We start from the raw sequence: 23,919 nt of genomic DNA, 5'->3' as shown, positions 1-23,919 counted from the left end.
TTTCTTTCAGGGGTCTCCAAGAATCATGTGCCTCCATCTAACTCTGTCCTCTGCATCCTCTACTCTCACACCTTCAGTGCCACTGTCTCTAAGCAGAACAACATCTCTGGTCTCACCACCGTCTTGAACATCTTTCCTTTCATTCTTGCTGATACTCTTTTATCACACAACACACCTGACACTTTTGTCCACCCTTTCCAACCTGCTTCACCTCTTTCCACACTCTCCGTTGCGCTGAACCGTTGACCCTAAGTACTTAAAGTCCTGCACCTTCTTCACCTCTGCTCCTGTAACCTCACCGTTCCACTTGGGTCCCTCTCATTCACACACGTATTATGTCTTGCCGTGGTTAACCTTCCTCCTATCATACCTCCACCTCTTAGATTTTCCTCTCACCTGCTCCCTGTCTCACTACAAATCACAATGTCATCTGCAAACATCATAGTCCATGGAGATTCCTGTCTGACCTCATCTGTCAGCCTGTCCATCACCAGAGCAAACAAGAAGAGGGCTCAGAGCTGATCGTTGATGCAGACCCACCTCCACCTTGAACTCCTCTGTCACACCTACAGCACCTCACCACTGTCTTACAGCTCTCATACATGTCCTGCACCACTCTAACATACTTCTATGCCGCTCCAGACCGTCCTCATACAATACCACAGTTCCTCTCTCTGCACCCAGTCATACACTTTCTCTAATCTACGAAGACACAATGCAACTCCTCTGACCTTCTCTGTGCTTCTCCATCAGCATCCTCAAAGCAATACTGCATCTGTTGGACTCTTTCTAGACATGAAACCATATTGCTGTCTCACAAATGTTCACCTCTGCCCTTAGCCGAGCTTCCACTACTCTTTCCCACAACTTCATTTTGTGGCTCGTCAGCTTTATTCCTCTGTAGTTGCCACAGCTCTGCACATCTCCCTTGTTCTTAAAAAATGGGCACCAGTACACTTCTCCTCAGTCCTCAGCATCCTCTCACCTTTCAAGATCTTGTTAAACAAATTAGTCAGAAACTCTACTGCCACCTCTCCTAGACACTTCCATACCTCCACAGGTTTGTTATCAGGACCAACCTGCCTTTCCACTTCCTCTTCTTCAAAGTCCTTCTCACTTCACTCTTACTAATCTTTGCTACTACCTGCTCCACACCAGTCACCTCTTCTACTCTTCGTTCCGTTTCATTTTCCTCGTTCATCAACTCTTCAAAGTTCTCCTTCCATCTTCCATCACACTCCTGGCCACCTGTCAATACATTTCCATCCTTATTTTTAATCACACTAACCTGCTGCACATCCTTCCCATCTCTATCTCTTTGTCTCGCCAACCTGTACAAATCCACCTCTCCCTCTTTAGTGTCCAACCTAACATACAAGTCCTCATATGCTCTTTGTTTGTCCTTTGCCACCTCTACCTTCACCTTACGCTGTATCTCCCTGTACTCCTGTCTATTCTCTTCAGTCTCTCAGTGTCCACTTCTCTTAGCTAACCTCTCTCTCTCTATACACTCCTAAACTTCCTCGTTCCACCACCAAGTCTCCTTGTCCACTTTCCTCTTTCCCTATGACACACCGAGTACCCTCCTACCTGTCTCCTTGATCACATTGATCACATTAGCTTAGTGGTCCAGTCATCTGGAAGCACCTCCTGAACACCAGGGGCCTGTCTCACCACCTCTTCCTTTTTCGTCTTCCACCACTTCGTCCTCGGCTCTGCCTTTGTCCTCTTCATCTTCCTCACCATCAGAGTAATTTTACACACCACCATCCTGTGTTGTCTGGCTACACACTCTCCTAACAATACTTTACAGTCACTGCTCTCTTTAAGATTACAAAGTCGACAGAAGATGTAGTCAACCTGAGTGCTTCCTCCTCTCCTTCTTCGACCAACAGTAGCCCAATTTCTACCGGCACCCTGTAGGTCTTTAGATTTGGTGTTTAAATCATCATTCGCATGTTTAATTTGACATGTGTTTTACATCGGATGCGCTTCCTTACACAACCCTCTGCAGTTATCCAGACAAATACTGTTTTTACACTAATGCAACTGTAGTTCTGCAGTTTTGTCAGTTCATCTATACTCTCCTCTCCACAGGTAACCCAACCACAGCTGAAGGAATGTCAGTGGATCGAGCTAGGGTAAAACCTCTAATATATTCCCTCAATAATAGTAATTGTATGAAATTTAAAATATGAAATGTGAGGAAACATTGCTTTGAGATTCAGATTTCTTTTTATCTATTCAGATCTACATATATGCTCAATGGCAGCTTCATTAGGTCCACTTGTATAATCTAATGCAATCTAATACAACTGACACGAATTCTACTTTTACAAGGTTAGAATTTCATGGAGTGCATTAAATTAAAAGGTGGTTCTAAGGTTTTTTTTTTTCCCACCCTATTTAAAATGAACAAATCATCTCCTAATATAATGCACCTCGCTAAGTTGTATTGAATTGCATAAAATTGAACAGATGGACCTAATGAAGTGCCCAGAGAGTATATGGATTATATTAAACCCCATCTGCCTTCCCTGTTTCAAAATATCTCTCTGCTTGTAGCTGAGTTCAGATGGTGTCGCGTGCTTACTTAGAACACCTCTGAATGAGCAACAGTAAGAGTGATTGTGATACACGGAAGGCACCGAGACATTTTTAACACTCAGATAAAGTACATGTACTTTCTCTAGAATCATAGGAAGCACATTGAAAAGCTGTAAAATTAACCACGGTCTGCACGTTACTGTGTGAAGAATTACAACATATTTATTTATTTGAGACACATATGACATGTTTGTTGTCACTGTCAGCCGGTGGACTGGAGTTGGAACAACTTCGCTGACAAGAAGTTCGAGTTCATTGATCACTCCCTGGTAGCCTGCATCCGATCCCGGGAGGATAAAGATGTTACGGAGTTCTTCAAACTGCTCTCACTCTGCCACACCGTCATGGTGGAGCACAAAGATGGTAATCCTTAAATCGTTATTCAAGCAGAAGTAAAGGTAGACTGAATGGATCTAAAAGGGTGAACACTGACTGTGATAGGCTGCCACACCTGCCCATCTGCATACTAAACGAGACTAAGGGCTCTCTCACTTTCTCTCTCACTCACGCTCGCTCGCTCTCTCTCTCTCTCTCTCTCTCTCTCTCTCTCTCGCTCTCTCTCTCTCTCGCTCTCTCTCTCGCTCTCTCTCTCGCTCTCTCTCCCCCTCCCTCCCTCCCTCCCCCCCTCACTCACACTCACTTATAGGTGATTTGGTGTACCAGGCAGCATCTCCTGATGAAGGCGCTCTGGTGACGGCAGCGAGGAACTTCGGCTTTGTGTTTCTCTCACGTACACAGGACACCATCACCATCAACGAGATGGGTCAAGAGGGGACGTATGAAATGTTGGCGCTGCTGGACTTCAACTCCGACCGAAAGCGCATGTCAATTATCTGTAAGAGGACACACACTCATGCACATACACAACACAACAGTCGCACACAGCTTTGACAGAAGCTGTGTGCGACGGTACTTTACAGTATTTATTATTATTATTATTATTATTATTATTATTATATACTAACTGCACTACACTGTTTACCTGCTGGGTTTTGTGCCTTTAGCACACTTGACTGTACTGTAAAATAGTATACAATAGGTTTACTGGTCGGCACTGTCTTAGGTTTTGTGTCCTGTCTTGTGTTGTCTGTCTGTACCTGTTTTTTGTCTGCACTGTTTGCACTAGGTTGCGCTCGATGCACTTTACATAGCTTGTGTTGTTTTGTAGCACCTTGGTTTTGGAGGAACGTTATCTCGTTTCCACTGTGTATCACTGTGTTTAGTAGAAATGACAGTAATAGCCACTTGACTATTTCAGGCTTGGAGTTCAATTAGGTTCACACAGAAATTGGTTTTCCATAGTATGAATTTTTTTTGTTACTTTACTTGGAATGATTTGGCGATTTGGATGAGTGGACAGAGAAAAAAAATACTTGTTGAAACACAATTTAGAACTTGGACTTTACTTTGGGTGTGTTGGTTTTGATTTGGATAAGAAAAGATTCAACACTGACTTGTTTTTAAAAAGTCAACAATTCTGTCCCTCTTCTGTCTTGTAGTGAGGTTTCCAGATGGTCGTATTCGTCTGTACTGTAAAGGAGCAGACACAGTCATCTATGAGCGACTCTCCCCCAACTCCATGCACAAGGAGAGTACCCAGGTTGCTCTGGATGTGAGTTTAATGGCTTTATTTGACTGGAGCAGCAGACATTTAGAAACTATGTGAGGTAGCCATTTCCTAGTTCTCTGTGGAAGGAAACAGGAGCTGTGTTTTGCATTGCAGATCTTTGCCAACGAGACTCTGCGGACACTGTGCCTGTGTTACAAAGACATCAGCACAGAGGAGTATGACACTTGGTCCAGGAAACACAAAGAAGCCCAGGTGGCCGAGAGGGACCGAGATGCTGCCCTTGACCTTGTGTATGAGGAAATCGAGAAAAACCTGATGGTGAGTGGAAAAGAAACAAATGGGGGGAAAAAAAAACTTATGTTTAAGAGAATTTTTAATTGGTAAGCAAGACGGTTAGGACAGAGGGGTAAAGCAGGAAACCTGAGGAAAATGGGAAAGTGAAGAGAAACTTGAAGCATGTAATGAGTAATAGAAACTGTGAATTGTCATGTTTGTCATACTTGGGATAATGTTTAGTTTATATCCAAGAATTTATTGGATCCAATTGGAAAAGATTTTGAAGGCCTTCACTCCTCACAAAAGTCTGAGTGTATTCAGATTCAGTTCCAGCCACTATAACCACTAGTGTTGCTCTGTTCAGCTGATCGGGGCAACAGCCATCGAGGACAAACTGCAGGATGGCGTGCCAGAGACCATCGCCAAACTAGCCAAGGCTGACATCAAAATCTGGGTCCTGACTGGAGATAAGAAAGGTACTAAGACTAATCACAGCTTTATACAATGGTTAGTGAAGTTTTTAGATTTGTAAATGAAGCCATCCTGGGGAAAAAAGAGCCTAAAAATGGAAAATACAATTTTTAAAACTTGTGCCATGTTTTCATTGCTTTATCTCAGAAACGGCAGAAAACATTGGATATTCCTGTTCACTTCTGACAGACAACATGACCATCCATTATGGTGAAGATGTCAAGTGAGTGGATGAAAATGTCTCAGCCTTATACTGTAATATAATTTAAAGCTCTTCAGGTCAACTAGTGGCTGTTTTTCTTGTTCAGAATCGGAAACAAACAACATTTGCATTTTGCGGGTCACTTTATTGGTTCACAGCCACTGCCATGTGTCAATTTTTGTAGGCCTCTGTTTAAATATGATGTCATGAAAAAACTTAGTCGATTCTAGTAGATTTGAGTTTATTAAGTTACCGTTTGTGTTTGCAGGTAACAAATTTAGATACACTACTCAAACAAGTTAGGAATATTTGACTGTAATCAAGTCACCACCAGTTTGATGTGGAATTATTATTATTTTGTTTTGTGTTTTTCGTTTTTATTTATGTATTTATTTATTTTTTAGGCCCCATTTGCATTCTTGTCACATTTGATGAGAATATTTATGGTGAATTTTATTTATCACAGAAAATTCCACTTTTTTGAATTATCCGCTTTTCTATGTAAAGCCCTTAACACTTACTCATTTTTAACCTGTCTATCGGTCCTGTTCTCGTTCTTCTCAGTATCTTGGTTTCAACATCACATTAGGATCATTTGAGTTTGTCATGTGTGTCTCCAGTGAGAAGCTGAGTGTTCGTCAGGCCAACAGGAGAATTGAGCCTCAGAATTCCCGTTATGGCAGAAAAAAATCTGCAGAGCCTTTCTTTACCGAACCTGGCAAAAACGCTCTCGTCATCACAGGAGGGTGGCTGGTAAGTTACATTCTGGATTAATATTGTTTTAAAATTATTTTGTTTTTAGTGTTTAAAGCTTCTTTAGCAGTGGGAGGTTTTATGCCAAATTCCCACCAACCAACATTTTGTTTTTTGTTTGTCTCAGAACGAGATTCTGTATGAAAAGAAAAAGAAACGCCGTCGTCTGCGTCTTCGTCGTCTGGGGAAGCGCTCAACTCCAAGCAGCCCTCAGGATGGACAGCCGATGGACGACAAAGAAAAAGAGTGGAGACAGGTGCAACTAAACTCATTAAACTCTTAAGTGGACGCTGTGTTCCATAACTTGCACTGACCTTTTTTTTTTTTTTCCTTCTCTGTAGATTGACTTTGTAAACATGGCCTGTGAGTGTGAGGCAGTGATCTGCTGCCGTGTCACACCGAAGCAGAAAGCCAACATAGTAAGTTTGGTGAAGAAGTACAAGAAGGCTGTGACGCTGTCCATCGGAGACGGAGCCAACGACGTCAACATGATCAAGAGTAAGAACATGAATTATAAAAGCTTGTGTTGCTAATAACATTACTTTTTGTGCACGGAATGACTCTAATCTCGCTCCGTGTTCCCTGTCCTCTCAGCTGCGGACATCGGTGTCGGTATCAGCGGTCAGGAGGGGATGCAGGCCGTCATGTCCAGCGACTACGCCTTCGCTCAGTTCCGTTACCTGCAGCGTCTTTTGCTGGTGCACGGACGCTGGTCCTACATCCGCATGTGCAAGTTCCTGCGTTATTTCTTCTTCAAGAACTTTGCCTTTACCCTGGTCCACTTCTGGTACTCCTTCTTCAGCGGATTCTCCTCTCAGGTCAGTGTAGGAAGTGGATTTTTCACAACTTTTCAAAATCCACCTAGGGTGGATTCCTAGACCATTTAAGTGCAGATCATGGCCTCTGTCTGTGAAGGAGGCTGGTTGCTCACTTGTGTTGTGGATTCTAAAGGATTGTGTTCCCGTCTGCAGATCGCCTATGAAGACTGGTTCATCACTCTCTACAATCTCTGTTACAGCAGCTTACCTGTTTTACTAGTCGGACTTCTTGATCAGGTAAAAAAAAAACAAAAAAAAAAAAAACAAGCTTTGCATTTTTTTTCACGTACGACATGCCAATATGAAAGTTAATATGCGAGAAATGGATAAAAGTAAAGACATTTGGTTTGAAAAGTTTTGACATTCTGTACATTTTCAATTTTGACTGTCACTGACCGGGTGAAGCAGGCAAACACAAAAGAGCTCTACTTTCCCACCATTTTAAATTCTGCCGTGAATCATTCCAATAAAACTACAACTAAAACACATTTGTTAACCCTTCCTGTTTCCCAACTGCAGGATGTCAATGACAAACTAAGCCTGAAATTCCCGAAACTCTACATGCCTGGCCAGCAAGGGACACTGTTCAACTACAAGAACTTCTTTGTCAGCTTGTTCCATGGCATCTTCGTCTCACTCATCATCTTCTTCATCCCCTACGGAGCCTTCTTGCAAACCATGGGGCAGGATGGAGAAGCCCCCTCCGACTACCAGTCCTTTGCTGTTGTTACTGCCACGTCTCTGATTTTTACAGTCAACCTGCAGGTTAGTCCCATTCTAGCAGCAGCAAGTAAGCAAATAACACATAGCACATCAGCACCGAACCTGAACCCAGAGTACTGTGCATATACTAATATATGTGGAATACAGGGATTTTTGCATGTTCTAAATTGATTCAGTTCAGATGACCTGTTGTCTTATTCCCCTTTTTATCAGATCTCTCTGGATACTTCTTTCTGGACCTTCGTCAACTGCTTTGCGGTTTTAGGCAGCATAGCGATCTACTTCGGCATCGTGTTTGACTTCCACAGTGCTGGGATCCATGTCATCTTCCCCTCAGTGTTTACTTTCACCGGTTAGTCCCATTAAAAAATCACTGTTATTTTACATGGTGTCCTACACTCCTAATGCTGCATTCACAACACATTTGAGATTGAACTCAGGACTTGCATGTTCACATCTCAGTGTTCAGACAAGATCCAGAATTGTTTACTGCCTTCACTTGCCACTCAGACTGAAACCATTATGTTTAATATTTATTTAACTTACTGTGTATCACTATACTCGCAGGATATGGTCATCCTTTTCCTTTTTACATTTGTCTGCTATTGTTTGATAGTTTACAGTAAAAATCACAAACATAAGGGTTAAAGAGAGGGGATACAATATTTTCTTGAGTGCAAAACTTTTTTTTTATCAATATAATATGTAATCAGCTCGTACCAATGTTCCTTCATCATTGTCCTTAGCATACATGGTGCCTTAAGGCTACAAGTAAGCAATAGCATCCTGCATCCATCTCTCCAACAAATCCAGGTGCAATCCAGTTATTCCACTTCTCTCTAAAGACTGCCCCTGGAGATCTATGTACTTGCAAAGTTTAGGTGCAAGTTGAACACTCACCACCATTAGCTGCTCATCAGCAGAATTTAGAAAATGGCTTGTTTTCCACAATGAAGCTCTCTGTGGGTCTAGTAGTGTGTGTGTGTGTGTGTGTGTGTGTGTGTGTGTGTGTGTGTGTTATACCTCAACAACTGTTCATCTCACTGTCTCCGTGTGTTTGTACCGATGACTGTACAACGATCAATCCCCCACCCTCTTCCTAGCTCTCCTGATGTGTATCATGTGTCTGCAGGTGTAGCACCAAATGCGCTGCGCCAGCCTTACCTGTGGTTAACCATCATCCTGACTGCAGGCATCAGCTTGCTGCCGGTCATCTGCATCCAGTTCCTCCATAAAACCATCTGGCCCTCTGTAGGAGACAAGGTGGGGCCTTTGGGAGTCAGGCTGCTAACTTTCAGCAGGGTCTGCCTGAATTGTTTCTGTTTGACTGTAGCTTCTTACCTTAATGGCTAATAACTTAAGTGCTGGTGTCACATTAGCTGCATACCATGCTCTGAACAGTCCTTCACGTTTTAGCCCCTATCAAATTACAATAAACGAGAAAAGCTGAAAAACCTACTAATGAAGCAGAAATCATTCAATTTCTCAGATTGGTCAGAAGGATGAACCTCACTAAAAAATGTTTGGCAGCAAATATTTCACAGCAGGCCTTGACACACCTCTCCACACATAAGATTTATTTATTTATAATATTTAGTTATATATTTATTTACAATGAAAAATGTTGTAGCTTTAAGTACTGTACTTTGTTAATTTTGGCTTATTTTAGAATTTTGACTTTGTCATAATCGTATAGACTAAAAGTTTAAAACTTTGGAAACAATTGCAACAATTGTACTAAAAGGTTTGGACTTTGTTTTTTATAAGTTACATTAATTTCATTGATTTAAATATTTTATTAAAATTACTTGTGGTTAGTCTTTTAAAATTGTACTTGGACTGAAACATTAAAAAACACAACTTGACCCAATATTAATTGTCTTTAGTTAAAATAGAAGCAACCTTGTACCTCATCTTTATGTTATGTGGGAAAAAATGTGTTTCTTCAATGTTACCTCCTTATTTCCCATCATCCACCAGGTGCAGAGAAACAGGAAGAAGTATGAGATGGAGCTGGCAAAGGAAGAGGAGAGGAAAAAGCCGCCAGCCTTCCAGCGTGGCGGGCGGTCTCGCCGCTCCGCTTATGCCTTCTCTCACTCCCGTGGCTACGCTGACCTCATCGCCTCTGGACAGAGCATTCGACGACGACCTCCAGTCCGTGGTGGACCACAGGACAGCATCAGGGAGGTTCCCCAGAGAGTAGCAGAAAACATCTAATAGAGATGGGAGTGAGAGACGGAGCTGTAACTGCAGTGGTTGGAAAAGGCGGTTGTGGAAGTGTGAGGAGCGCTTGGTTTATTTATTTTTTTCCCCCCTGAGGATTCACTGCTGAAATGGTCGATATCAGGAGGTTGGCACAGAAATTTCAGCCTGGGTGGAGTTTAACAAGATCTATATTAAAGTGCCTTAGGAGTTGATAAAACAAGAGCTCGTAATGTTGCCAATGGTTGGGATCAGATTTTTCTGCAGTCTGACTTGACTCTAATGTCTCCACTTTTAGTCTTTGCACGGACGCTCATTCAACATTAAAATGCAAAAGTGGGAGAAAATAAGCTCACCGAAGACAAGACCACCATCACCGGGGTTTGAGGTCATGTAGTGACTGTGTGACTGACAATGTTGTTTAACTCAGGATTTTTAAGATAAAGGCCTTATTTTTAGTTGGTTTGTCCCTGCTCACCACCACTGTGTCTGGATGAGCAGCTGTTCAAGATAGTTTGACGTTCACTGTTTTAACCTGGAGCACTTGAGATGTTACAATTTTTAATAGAATAAAATCTTCCAGTTAATTTGTCTGTTAGCTATGCATATTCAGGTGGAAGCATTTAGTTTCTGTCCACAGAGATTAAAACCCAAACAATGTCCCTCCCAATAAAAACAGCAGGCTAAAGCTACATAGGCCATAGGATGTTTGATTATAATTAAGGGTGGGGTGTTACTATGCCAGCCTATGCAAAGTGATCATATGATAGAAAGTTTTTTTTTAATTCAAAGACAAGTTGTGAATCACCTTTTCTCCTGTTTGTACTCGATCTGGGTGTTATCGACACTTTGAGGGACTTCACCTCTTTCAAAGCTCGATCCTAATATTTATTCTCGCTAAGTTGCTCTGAACAAACTGTAAGGAATCTGTGAGGAGCTCTTATTTGTCTTCCATCAACTTTTCAGTTTGTAGAATCAAGTTGTCCGGACTTTTAATGGTACAAAAAAACTATGATTTGTTTACGTTGTAGTAGTTTTTTTTCCTGCTGTTTGAACTTTTTTGAAGTTATATCACACAATTCCTAAATAATCAAAAAAACCAAAACAAAACAGGATTTCTAGAGGACAATTTTGTTTGTGTGATTGATTGTTTACAAGGAACCCAAAGAAGATGTTTGACTTTTTTTAATCTGTGCCACACTGTGACACATTCCTGCTCTGTTACTGGATCTCTTCCTGCTAATGTTACTGTTTGCATTAATGTCTTTTTATTAGTGATCGAATACAGTCTTTCAGGCCTGCTGTTGATTGTACCAGCAGCAATTTGGTCATATGATGGTATTTTTATCATGTAGTTGGTAATAAAAGCCAAGGGCACGTTTAGCAATCAAATGGGTGATTTTATTTTGGTGTTGTCTCACTGTAGTGAATGTAAAAGATTAACATGAAGTACATGCTGGTGCTGACAATAATGTACTAGTTTCATTTCTAGTACACATATGGTACATTTGTCAATGTTTTTTACTACATATAAAGTTGGTTTTTCACTAAATATCGTTCATTGGGGAAAAAGTAAGCTAAATTTTTTTTTCATATATCAGTATGTGAACACACGAATGTGCAAATAAACATGCGTACGTGTGTCTGGAGAACATGGGAATTTAAAAGGTAAAGCCAAGTATAAAGGCAATAGATACATTGAATTTACCTGTATTTTATTTTCACCTAAACATGTTTAGTACTTCTTCAGTTTGAAGCAGCTGTTAGTTCCAGTGCAGTTTATCAGATTTTATACCAATAGAGCACCTAGCAAAGTATTGCACTTAATTAAATTATAAAAAAAAAAATTACGCAAAGTATTATTACTCAACATAAACGGTGTGGCCTCTGCAGGACGTGGCTCTACATATGTTAAAAAGGATTGGAACCAATAATTTGCTAGGGTTAGAAGGTAAGTTACATATCGGGACATTCATTTCCTGATGGTACTTAGTCTGATGTAGGTGAGATCCTTTAACCAGACTCTGTAAAGTTGTCCTTCCAGGTCCTCAAGGGCCACAGCCCTCCCCCTATCTGTAAACTAATGGATCCATTTCATTTTCTTTTTACCATGGACCCTCAATTTTCAGCCTGTGTGAACAGATTTGATGAAAGAGAACAAACTCTTAAAACTCACCTCTGCTCACCTGGTAAAAGTTTTTATGAGCTAATGAACAGATAAAACATTTACAGGTGTTTCTTGTTCAGGTTGCCAACAATTTAAAAGGCATTGTGGGTAATTTCTCAAGTTATACTCTTAATATTTCTTGTTGGGGAGGCAACAAGCACAAAAAAACACAATGTAAGGATGACTTCAATGTAAAAAGATGAAATCAAAATAAAAACGGACAATGACAGTGAGGCGGTATAAAATAAAAAAATACTTTAAAAAACTAAAGTCTCTCACTCCCAAAGAGAAGCTCAACATCTTAAGCTCTGCTACCTCCAGCTCTGCCTCCTGTCTTTTCTTCAGTGCCACTGTCTCTAAGCTGAACAACATCTCTGGTCTCACCACCGTCTTGAACACCTTTTCATTCTCGCTGATACTCTTTTATCACACAACACACCTGACACTTTTCTCCACCCGTTCCAACCTGCTTCACCTCTTTTCCACACTCTCCATTGCTCTAAACTGCTGTTGTCCCTCTCATTGACACACATGTATTCTGTCTTGCTGCAGCTAAGCTTCATTCCTCTGTTTTCCAGAGCAGACCTCCACCTCTCTAGATTTCCTCCACCTGCTCCCTGCTCTCACTACAAATCACAATGTCATCTGCAAACATCATAGTCCATGGAGATTCTTGTCTAACCTCATCTGTCAGCCTGTCCATCACCAGAGCAAACAAGAAGGGGCTCAGAGCTGATCCTTGATGCAGACCCACCTCCATCCTTGAACTCCTCTGTCAAACCTACAGCTCACCTCACCACTGTCTTACAGCTCTCATACATGTCCTGCACCACTCTAACGTACTTCTCTGCCGCTCCAGACGTCCTCATACAATACCACAGCTCCTCTCTCTGCACCCAGTCATACACTTTCTCTAAATCTACGAAGACACAATGCAACTCCCTCTGACCTTCTCTGTACTTCTGCATCAGCATCCTCAAAGCAAATACTGCATCTGTTGGACTCTTTCTAGGCATGAAACCATATTGCTGCGCACAAATGTTCACCTCTGCCCTTAGCCGAGCTTCCACTACTCTTTCCCACAACTTCATTGTGTGGCTCATCAGCTTTATTCCTCTGTAGTTGCCACAGCTCTGCACATCTCCCTTGTTCTTAAAAATGGGCACCAGTACACTTCTCCTCCAGTCCTCAGCTTCCTCTCACTCTCCAAGATTTGTTAAACAAACTAGTCAGAAACTCTACAGCCACCTCTCCTAGACACTTCCATACCTCCACAGGTATGTGATCAGGACCAGCTGCCTTTCCACTCTTCATCCTCTTCAATGTCCTCCTCACTTCACTCTTACTAATCTTTGCTACTACCTGCTCCACACCAGTCACCTCTTCTACTGTTCGTTCCCTTTCATTTTCCTCGTTCATCAACTCTTCAAAGTTCTCCTTCCAGCTTCCCATCACACTCCTGGCACCTGTCAATACATTTCCATCCTTATCTTTAATCACTCTAACCTGCTGCACATCCTTCCCATCTCTATCTCTTTGTCTGGCCAACCTGTACAAATCCACCTCTCTCTCTTTAGTGTCCAACCTAACATACAAGTCCTCATATGCTCTTTGTTTGGCCTTTGCCACCTCTACCTTCACCTTACGCTGTATCTCCCTGTACTCCTGTCTACTCTCTTCAGTCCTCTGTGTCCCACGTCTTCTTAGCTAACCTCTTTCTCTGTATACACTCCTAAACTTCCTCATCCCACCACCAAGTCTACTTGTCCACTTTCCTCTTTCCAGATGACACACAGAGTACCCTCCTACCTGTCTCCCTGATCACATTAGCTGTAGTGGTCCAGTCATCTGGAAGCACCTCCTGACCACCCAGAGTCTGTATCAGCTCCTTCCTGAAAACTACACAACATTCTTCCTTTTTTAACTTCTACCTCTTTGTCCTCTTCCCCCTTAAGACCCAGAACACCACAAATGTAAAATAATTAATTTGGAAAACTCGACGTAACAGCCGTATGTCGTACTGACGTAACCTGTTTGGTTATTAAGCGGTTGAACAATGTTGTGGTGTCTGACACCCCTTAAACATTTAAATATTTGTATTAAAGTTTAACATGCAATTATTTTAATTCCTTAACATTAATTATTCATCTAAGAACAAAAAATATTAGTTAAAACATTTGTTCTATATGTGTTTAATTTTAATATTTCTTTGTTTAAAGCCTGAAGACACTGAAATAAGATTACATTCTTGAAAGTTGGGTAGCTACTTCACTGACGCGAACCTGGGATTGTTCATGCTGGGACACTTGAATGGAATAATGGTATTAGTGACGCCATGGCAGGTCTAAATGTCAGCAGTAACAAAGGGCTTTAACACTTCTCACTGTGGGAAAACTAGGCCAAGGACGCCCACCTATAACAATGAAACATTAAATAGATTCAACCGAGCCAAATCCAACTGTTGTTCATCAACACCCAATAACCCACTTTTTAAAACTAATTTAAAACAAATGAAATAATTTTCATCTACATTTACAAAGATCAAAGTGCCAGCTGGCAGATTGTTAAATAACTTAATTATAACACCAAGCTGACACATGTTGGTCTACTAATAACGTTGCTGTGGCCATTTAAATTCCATATACAGCATTTGTACATCGTTTGCTGTGGCACTGACACACGTCTATATAATGTCCTGCATCTCAAAGTGCAAACACAAACCAAGTAACTGTGTATCTTTGTAATGAGGCAAAGATCAGAGAAAGCTTTCAGTGTTACCCAGGAGCACAGTGGCCTCGGTCTTGGCCGCATTTTTTATAGGTTTTGTCTTGGCCTCAGGCTGGGTTTTTTTTTCCAAGACCGCTCGTTCCGCAAGTTAACAATGTGTGAGAGGAAATGATCCAAACGGACAGGGATCAGTGATCGTGACGGACTTCACGTTCATTCATCTTAAACTTCACCCAGTTTCCATATGATTAAGGAGATATTATTGAGTCTGTGTGGGGACTTTATTGTTTCCACTCAGCTGTAAGTTTATTGGGCTCAAACTAAACCCGTCAGATCCAACAGTCCTGCAGTAAATCCTCCTCCATTAAGGTGATAATGTTCAGTTTGTGTTCAGACTCAGAGGAGTTGGTTAAGTTGTGGAGGCTGTTTTTTTTTTTTGTGCTGCTGTTGAACTGTAGTGAAGACAGTATATTATGCTATGTAGCCAGTCCTTACTGACATACTTAATGTGGGGGGGGGCGAAACTAGAAAGAAATGTTTATAACATGTTGTTCCAGCCAAATAATCAGTCCTAATATCAGATTCTACTCTAGCTGGTATAACCATTTGTTATGCTCTAGATCCGTCACCGTCCAGATCTGTAGACATAGGTAAAGAAAAAGCGTAAAGTGGGTTATTTCTCCTAAAGCACAGCATAATGTCAGCTCTCAATGCTGGACCTTAAAACAGAGATATGACGAATGACGAATCAAGAGTATAACAAAAACCCAGCTATTAGAAGTTGAGTCAGGTTTACCCAGTTTTTCTCCTTTTGGCCACTGAAGTGAACTCAAAATGCAACAGGTGACATGTTCTTCAAATGTCAGCTTAAATTTATAGATTTGAAGAAACATTTTTTTCTCCCCTGCAATAAAACCTGCAGAACATGAAGCATTTCCCTTTTTAAAAAAAAGTTTAAATGACGATCATTAAAACACTGGAACAGTAACTCCTGTACCTCCTCCTGTACATACGAGAGACATAATAGAAAAGGGATAACAGAAAACTTGATCATTGAGCCATACAGGAAAAAGGACAAGTTCAAAAACTAAATGGGACTTTGTTTCTTTCTGAGCAGGCAAAGCTGAGCTTGTTTTACATTGGTAAGAATCTATTTTCTGTAGGAATCCATTCATGTAGCTAATACAGGTTTTGCAAAAACACTAACACTAAAACAACTCCTCTTCCTGAAACACATAAAAACCTTATAACCACTCCCTTTCCGTCAGGTAGAGCCGGCCCTATTACCTTTTACCTTTTACCTATTACCTCCAACCATCACAGATTTGTAAGTTTGTGGATAGGTGTGACCAATATGCTGTGAATGCAAGTGAACTTTGGATCAGTTTCCAGTTTGAAGCGCTCTGACATTCCCTGTCTCTGACAGGTAAAATGGCGCAGCAAAAAATTCACACAGAACAAGAAAAACTCTGCTGTTCGATCTGTTTGGATCTACTGAGGGATCCAGTGACTCTTCCCTGTGGGCACAGCTACTGTATGAGCTGTGTGAAAAATTACTGGGATGAAGATCAAGAAGAAACCTGCAGCTGTCCTCAGTGCAGACAGTTCTTCTCACCGAGGCCTGTCCTGGTGAAAAATATCATATTAGCAGATTTAGTGGAGGATCTGAAGAAGACAGGACTTCAAGCTGCTCCAGCTGATCCCTGCTATGCTGGAGCTGAAGATGTGGCCTGTGATTTCTGCACTGGGACAAAAATGAAAGCCAGCAAGTCCTGTCTGCAGTGTCTGGTCTCGTACTGTGACCAACACCTCCAGCCTCACTATAAATCTGCAGCCTTTGAAAAACACAAGTTGGTCGACCCCACAAAGAAGCTCCAGGAGAACATCTGTACCCGCCACAATGAGGTGATGAAGATTTTCTGCCGCACTGATCAGCAGTGCATCTGTTACCTCTGCTCCATGGACGAACACAAGGGTCACAATACGATTTCAGCTGCAGCAGAAATGACTGAGAAGCTGGGAGAGCTTGGGCTGAGTCGACGAGAGATCCAACAGAGAGTGCAGGACAGAGAGAAAGAAGTGAAGCAACTTCAGCAGGAGGCCGAGGATATGAACCGCTCAGCTGATAAAGCAGTGAGGGACAGTGAAAAGGTCTTCTCAGGTTTGATCAGTCTGATTGAGAAAAAAAGCTTTGATTTGATACAGCAGATCAGATCATTGCAAATGAATGAGGTGGATAGAGTCAAAGAGCTTCAGGAGAAGCTTCAGCAGGAGATCACTGAGCTGAAGAGGAAAGATGTTGAGCTGGAGAAGCTCTCACACACACAGGACCATGTACAATTTCTAAACATTTATTTGTCTCTAACACATCTCAGTGAACCCAAAAACCCAGCCAGCGTCAGCATCCAACCTCTGCACTACTTTGAGGATGTGACAGCAGCTCTATTAAACATCAGAGATAAACTACAAAATATTCTAAGCGAGGAATGGGACAAGATCTCACAGAGAGTAAAACATCCGGAAATCTCACTGACGCAACCAGAGCCCAAGACCAGAACTGACTTCTTACAGTTTTCATGCGATATCACACTGGACCCAAACACAGCAAACCCGCAGCTCTTATTATCTGAAGGGAACAGAAGAATAACAGTGGTGAGAGGTAAACAGCTACATCATCCTCATCACCCAGATAGATTCATCCAGAATCAGCAGGTCCTGGGTACAAAGAGCCTAACTAGTCGTCATTACTGGGAGGTGGAGATGAAGGAGCCGGCACTCAGAGTGTTGGTAGCAGTTACATTAAAAGACATCAGTAGAACAGGACATGAAAGCAGATTTGGAAACAACGACACATCTTGGGTGTTAGATCATTCTGACACATGTTCTTATGAATTCATTCATAACAAAATCAAAACTTCCATCTCAGCCCCTGAGTCACTTAGACTTGGAGTTTACCTGGATCACAGTGCAGGGATTCTGTCTTTCTACAGCGTCTCCAACATCATGAACCTTCTCCACAGAGTGCAGACCACATTCACTAGGCCGCTCTATGTTGGACTTGGTCTTTATGGTTATGACTGCTCTGTTAAATTGTGTTAGCTCAAGCAAACAGCTTTTAGAGGCAAAAGGTGAAAATCTGATCCTTTTTTTCAACTCCAATTTACAGCAAAGATCAGCAGCTTGTCCCGTCAGGGGACGCCACAGCAGAACGTGGTTCGGCGTGTTTTTACACCGGATGCCCTTCCTCCCGCAGCGCTAGCCATTTTATCCGGGCTCGGGAACGGCACCAAGGTGGCCCTTGGTGGCTGGGTGGGGCCACACCCTAATAGGTGGGATTCAAACCCACAGCCTCCTGTATCCCAACCCAATGCTCTACCACTGAACCACCAGGCCCCCGAGGACTCCAATTTACATAATTTCTCAAAATTCAATACTTTGCTGAAGCTCCTTTGGCAATAAATACAGTCCACAGGCTTGTCCCACCTGGAATTGGGCAGGCTATGCTTCCTGACAGACTCTATCAGGATTCATCAGACTGGATGCAAAGTGTCTGTAAACTGCCATCTTCAGGTCCCTCCACAGACATTCTCTGGGGTTTAAAGCTGGGCTTTGGTTAAGCCACTCACTGACAGGCAGAGACTTGTTTTGAAGCCACTCCAGCATTTCTTGCTGTTTGCTTCAGGCCAGTGTCATATGATGAATGGTCAGACAAGTCTTAGGTCTCATGCACTATATGGTGCAGGTTTTTACAGGGATTTTATGAGTAGGATTGAGCAGTGCCATAAAGACCTGACCGGTGGAGCATTACTGAGATGTCTGAGGTATTGAGTCTTCATGGAAACATTCGAAACCTTACAAAGAAAGACATGGTTAAATGTGTTTCTTATGTTTTTTTTGGGGGGGCGCCAAATACTTGTTGCACCTCATAAATGTAATCCAAAGATATCCACTTAATAAAGTAAACTAAGCACTATTTAGCTGTGGTGTAGTCAAGTGGCTTGACCCATCTACTAGTATGATGCTATTAGAATTATTTTGGGCATAAAGATGAATGCGTTAAGTACAAAATTCATCCTTTGCCCACCTCTAAGTGACTGACTAAATAAAGATTTTCCATCCATGTGTAAATGATCAGCAATTGTTATTCACTGCTGAATTAGATGTAGTGTCCTGTGGTACTGTTTAGGGAAAATACAGTTTTTCCCTATAGGAGGACTCCAGTAGGAGGACCACAAGACAACTTTATCCAGGAATAGAAATTTGTTTAGTCACACTCACAGGAAAGTAAACCCAATCATTATTAAACCTTCTGATGTAATGTAACGATGATCTTGGATGAACCTGTTTCTGGAATAATGTTAATGTAAAACCTTTACAGAAAATGTGTTTGCATAGTACTGTGAACACAGTTAACACAAGTGATTTCCCTCCATCCAATCAGGGTGGTGGCACCAATGCACTGCTTATATGCATGGCCAGTAGAGGCTTGTGACACGTGGAACATGAACATAATGGATTTGTTTGTCATTAAAGTTTTAGTGCTGTACTATTTACTGCATGTTTAACTGTAATCTTTACCTTATGTTATCAAGGACCACACCCACAACTGACTAAAGTTCAAACTGCTCCTCTTCCAGGAATGCACATAAAGCCTTTGTGATGCTTTCACAAACACATTTGACATCCTCTTCAGTCTGGGTACAGTATTAACTGTTTATGGAAGCTGAAATGGAGCAGCAAGGATTTCAGGATAAATTTTGTTGTTCCATTTGTCTGGATCTATTGAAGAATCCAGTGACTTTTCCCTGTGGACACAGCTACTGTATGAGTTGTATCAAAAGCGAGATCAAAAAGCTCTCACTTAATTCCACCACTGTCCTCTGTGCAGACAGTTGTTCATACCAAGGCCTGTCCTGGTAAAAATATCATATTAGCAGATTTAGTGGAGGATCTGAAGAAGACAGGACTTTGTCAGCTGCTCCAGCTGATCCCTCCTATGCTGGAGCTGAAGATGTGGCCTGTGATTTCTGCACTGGGATAAAAATGAAAGCCAGCAAGTCCTGTCTGCAGTGTCTGGTCTCGTACTGTGACCAACACCTCCAGGCTGACTATAGATCTGCAGCCTTTGAAAAACACAAGTTGGTCGACCCCACAAAGAAGCTCCAGGACAACATCTGTACCCAAATCTGTTACCTTTGCTACATGGATGAACACAAGGGTCACAATAAAGTTTCAGCTGCAGCAGAAATGACTGAGAAGCTGGGAGAGCTTGGGCTGAGTCGACGAGATATCCAACAGAGAGTGCAGGACAGAGAGAAAGAAGTGAGTTAAAACTGGACAGCTTTGTCAATGACAAATTACTGAGGATCTCACACACACTGACAAACCCAGATGATTGTCTACCACAAGCAGAACGTGTAACAGCTGAACCACAGGAATACGAAGCTAAGAAATACAATCCCACACTGCCTCAAACCACAGCAATAAGTATAAGATCTAAAAGCATTAAATTTGTCAGAAGTTACAGATAGCTATTTTAATTTTAGGTCCTCACCTTAAGACAGCATGTGAGAGTTGATTCTCAAGAACACTAGTGTTCACAGTAGAAAATGAGAGCATGTAATTTATAAAAACTAACATAAAACTGAACAAAATCATGACTTTACATTTAGAAACTTTGTGAAATTAAACTAATAAACAAATAATTCTAAAATAACTCAATTCAGCAAACATGGGGGTTTTATTGCCTCACATGGACATTTCTATGATTTATTGTTTTTCTGTAATTGTAAAAAATTGCCACTCTGACTGCTGACTTTTATTCTAACTTTACTGTCCAAGCAGCCTTTACACCTACTGTACCTTGTTTGTATTATGAAATACAGTAAGTATTCTTGTGTATCAAGAGTATAGAATTTAAGTCAAGTCACTTTTGTGAATTAGAGATAATTAGAGATTAGAGTAGATTAGTATGTTAGTCTATTAAATTAATGCTTTTTGGTATTGCGAGTGTATCATACGAAGCTGCAGTACTGTTTGTGGCCTCTGGATGTCACTGCAGGACTGCATCTGTCCCTGTCAGCTCTCCTCTGATGTTTCTGAGTCCATTAACAAAAAACAGTGTGAGGTTCAGCTGCAGGAACAGAGTATCACACCAAAACATCTGAACAATCACTTGTACTTCCTCACACAGTGTGTCCCCGAATCTTCTTCTGATGCTGCCGATTATGAGCTGTTCAACACTTAGTGGCAATAGGACAATTTTTCTCTAGGAGTTTGCAGACACACTTCTCACTTTTATTCACAGCTTTGAATTTTCTGCTGCAATCATCCAATCTCTTGATATGGACTTTTTTTTAAACTTTCCTCACTCTGCATAGTCATATACAAAATAAAATCATGTACAGTTATTTCTGGCAGCATACTCTGCAAACATCTTTTCAGCCTGACAGTTCTTACCAAAAAAATATAAAACTTCTATATTAGCAAAGAAAGGAATTAAGATAATGTGTCTACCACTAACTTACACTTTTATTGCATCCATCCATCCATCACTAATATTTAAGGCAACACTACTACCAGCTGTGAGCAGGTTCAATATGCTTCTTTGTTTTTATTACTGTAGAATTTCTCTCTAATACAGACCAGGTTTACATTTGGCTAACAAACTTCATACAGATGTAAATATTTTAATAAAACAAAAGGTTACAGACAACCTTTGGCAGCTGCAGTGATTATAACAGAGCAAAAGAAGGAGTTTATATCCAAGTTGGATAAACTATTAGTCCTCAAAGTCCATGATAAAATTAATTTTTTATAGGAAATATTTATGACTATAGAAGGAAAAAGTTCTGGATAAAAGTTGGCTGATTTCAAGCCTCATGCTACAGCAAGTTTGACTGCAAAAGTTTCGTACTGTAACTTTAAAACAACCAAATTATGATTCAGCTGAAAATAAACCAATTTATACCCTAAATTCTCCTTTATATGTTTTCTTTGAACATCTATCGAGTTCTGTTCCTTAAGCAAAACTATTTTAATGACATCAGACTTCACTGGGATAAATAAAAGTTTAACTTTCATTCAATTTAGCTCGACAACCAATAAAATCACTGCTGTAACACGTCTAACAGCGTGTTAAATCATCTTTCTTTGGGTCTCTATCTCTCAGTCTCTGTCAAATCTGCATCAGTTCCACACTGGAGGCCTCCAGGCAGCCTCACATAATGCTCTCCATATTTACAGTGGTAGGGGGATTGGGAGGTTTTTGACTAGATCTCATTTGTGTGAACCTATTAGTGCTGAGCGCTCGGAGTCCCCTCTGATACGCCTCTGAGATTAGGCAATGGTATTACCGTAAGTGGATCGACTTGCCTCGAGGTGAGGGCCACATATACAGAGAGAGAGAAAGAGAGAGCGAGAGGAAGAAACACAAAGAGGTAACATGCTCGTAAAGATAGGACCACACATTCCCCAGAGAAAATCAGGAGCTGGCAGCAAGAGCTGGTATGAGAAAAAGGTAAGAATACCCTTGATGCTGACTGTCACCAGTGGTGTGATAGTAAAATTGGAATTGACTGCTTCACTTTCACTTTTCTGCACATAGATAAACGCTTTTTAACACAGATTGCATTCGTATTGAGGTCCTGGAAAAACCCAGGAACAAAAAACTGTGCTCAAAGACAACTCTCCATCTCTAGGTGGTGTTGTCATTGTAGTTCACACTGTGCACACATTTTATTTTCAATTTTCTCATGTTATAGCCCCCACATGATCACTAGACCACGTGCAAACAGGCGTTTACACATAGAGCAAAGACCTGTGGCTGAACATTGTGACTCTATTGGATCTAATTAGACTGAATACGATTTCAATATGGCTCAATGTTTTTATTTGAATGAATCATGGAACTTTATTTTCCTGTGTCATTTCTTGGCCACCATATTGTCTTGTTCACAAAGTGATGTTTTGTGTTTACATTCAGGTTTGTATAGACTTAAATACTTTCAGAAAAATGAAGTCCAGTTTAAAACTAAAATTTACTAAACCCATCCAGCCATTTTTTTCTAACCCCTTATCCTGTTCAGGGCTGCGGGGGGGACTGGAGCCTATCTCAGCTGCCATTGGGTGAGAGGTGAGGTACAGCCTGGACAGGGCCAACACAGAGAGACATATACAGATGGACAATGAGCAATTTTGAATCACCAAGCAACCTAACATGCAGGTCTTTGAACTGTGGGAGGAAACCTGGAGGAAACACACATAAGCACAGAAAGAACAGATCATCATGATGCCCACTGACTAAATATTGAAATAAATAAATAAATAAATAAATAAAACACAGTACATTCACTTATTCATCCTGGGCAATTTTAACTTTATTTATTACATGTTCAGTAACGACACAAATCTTTTTCTCTTTGTCAACACTGGGCCACCATATTTCTCATGTGCATGTCTTGTTTGAATTTTATGTTCAGTGTTAAGCTGTCCAGTTTAAAACCACTGCAAACAACAAAACATTTAAAATTCTTCCTTGTTTACATTCATATTTGTGATCTTACAGTCGTCGGCTCTACAGCCTTTGTTTTTACGATGTTACTGTGTTTGCTGGTGCATTATCTCCTCAAACTTAAACTGCCACTTAGCAGATTATGATGTACACTGCCCGTGTGCACCCTATATTCACTGACCATTCATATAAAATTAAAATTGAATTAAGGAATAATTTATTCTCATTTATACATAATGTTATAGACAATCTTTTGCTGCATCGGCAGTGGCAAAGTTCATACAGGGAAGAGATCAGGGTGGGCTCACAATACACAGGATCTCAATATGGGAAAGCACCCAACTATGATTTTTCCCTGAGACTAACCTTTCCCAGATCTCAGCAATTAATTTGATGAGTACAATGTTATTATTCTTGGCAGAACAATAAAACCAAGTTTTTCAAAAGAACAGTTCAGTCTTTCTTTTCATCACCCAATCTCCCCCCACTTTTCATTGGCCTGAGGGAGAGAGCATCGTGTCATAATTTATGACTTAAAAAGCATGAATTTTTCAGCACACAGTGGCAGGGATGGCACTTCATGTTTACGACAATCATTTCCTTAGTGAATGATTCATGTGGATGTGGCGCTTATGAATCTTGCAGGGAACAAACAGAAACACTGATGCTCAGAGCTTTAAACTCCTTTGGTAGTCACTGTTTTAACAGCCAAGGTGAGTATCTGCGAACCAAAGAAACAATGAATCTAGGAATAGAAAGCTTATGTGCAAGCACAGAAATATTAGTGTAAAAGTCTGGATATTATACTCAAAAAGTATGTTGCTTTCTAAAAAGTGTTGCAGACTATTCCAATAACTTGAAAATACTTTGTTCTGAGAGCGAATTTTCAAG

General features: G+C 41.0%; 2 protein-coding genes and 1 pseudogene across 2 annotated transcripts in view; all 3 read left to right on the top strand.

The window, feature by feature from the left end:
- Positions 1-10,184, top strand: part of atp8b1 (ATPase phospholipid transporting 8B1) — a 32,475-nt gene extending 22,291 nt beyond the window's left edge. Inside the window, exons 15-30 of the mRNA XM_067483695.1 lie at positions 2,098-2,141; positions 2,814-2,970; positions 3,254-3,442; positions 4,107-4,219; positions 4,331-4,495; positions 4,818-4,929; positions 5,072-5,147; positions 5,747-5,879; positions 6,007-6,135; positions 6,221-6,377; positions 6,474-6,697; positions 6,851-6,934; positions 7,217-7,462; positions 7,634-7,772; positions 8,553-8,683; positions 9,401-10,184. Coding sequence (XP_067339796.1) covers positions 2,098-2,141; positions 2,814-2,970; positions 3,254-3,442; positions 4,107-4,219; positions 4,331-4,495; positions 4,818-4,929; positions 5,072-5,147; positions 5,747-5,879; positions 6,007-6,135; positions 6,221-6,377; positions 6,474-6,697; positions 6,851-6,934; positions 7,217-7,462; positions 7,634-7,772; positions 8,553-8,683; positions 9,401-9,637 — 2,336 coding nt within the window. The 3' untranslated portion in view covers positions 9,638-10,184. The remainder of the gene's footprint in view (positions 1-2,097; positions 2,142-2,813; positions 2,971-3,253; positions 3,443-4,106; positions 4,220-4,330; positions 4,496-4,817; positions 4,930-5,071; positions 5,148-5,746; positions 5,880-6,006; positions 6,136-6,220; positions 6,378-6,473; positions 6,698-6,850; positions 6,935-7,216; positions 7,463-7,633; positions 7,773-8,552; positions 8,684-9,400) is intronic.
- A 5,736-nt stretch (positions 10,185-15,920) lies between these two features.
- LOC137104140 (tripartite motif-containing protein 16-like) lies at positions 15,921-23,477 on the top strand. Its single transcript, XM_067485021.1, has 2 exons — positions 15,921-19,838; positions 22,604-23,477. The coding sequence occupies exon 1, from the start codon at positions 15,948-15,950 to the stop codon at positions 17,613-17,615; it is 1,668 nt and encodes a 555-aa protein (XP_067341122.1). The 5' UTR covers positions 15,921-15,947; the 3' UTR covers positions 17,616-19,838; positions 22,604-23,477.
- LOC137104142 (E3 ubiquitin/ISG15 ligase TRIM25-like) lies at positions 19,233-22,597 on the top strand (annotated as a pseudogene).
- Positions 23,478-23,919: the final 442 nt, after the last annotated feature.

This window comes from Channa argus, chromosome 18 (assembly GCF_033026475.1).
Source record: "Channa argus isolate prfri chromosome 18, Channa argus male v1.0, whole genome shotgun sequence".
Lineage (NCBI taxonomy): Eukaryota > Metazoa > Chordata > Actinopteri > Anabantiformes > Channidae > Channa > Channa argus.
Note: the sequence above shows the minus strand (reverse complement) of the source record. Positions and strands in the feature narration are given on the sequence as shown.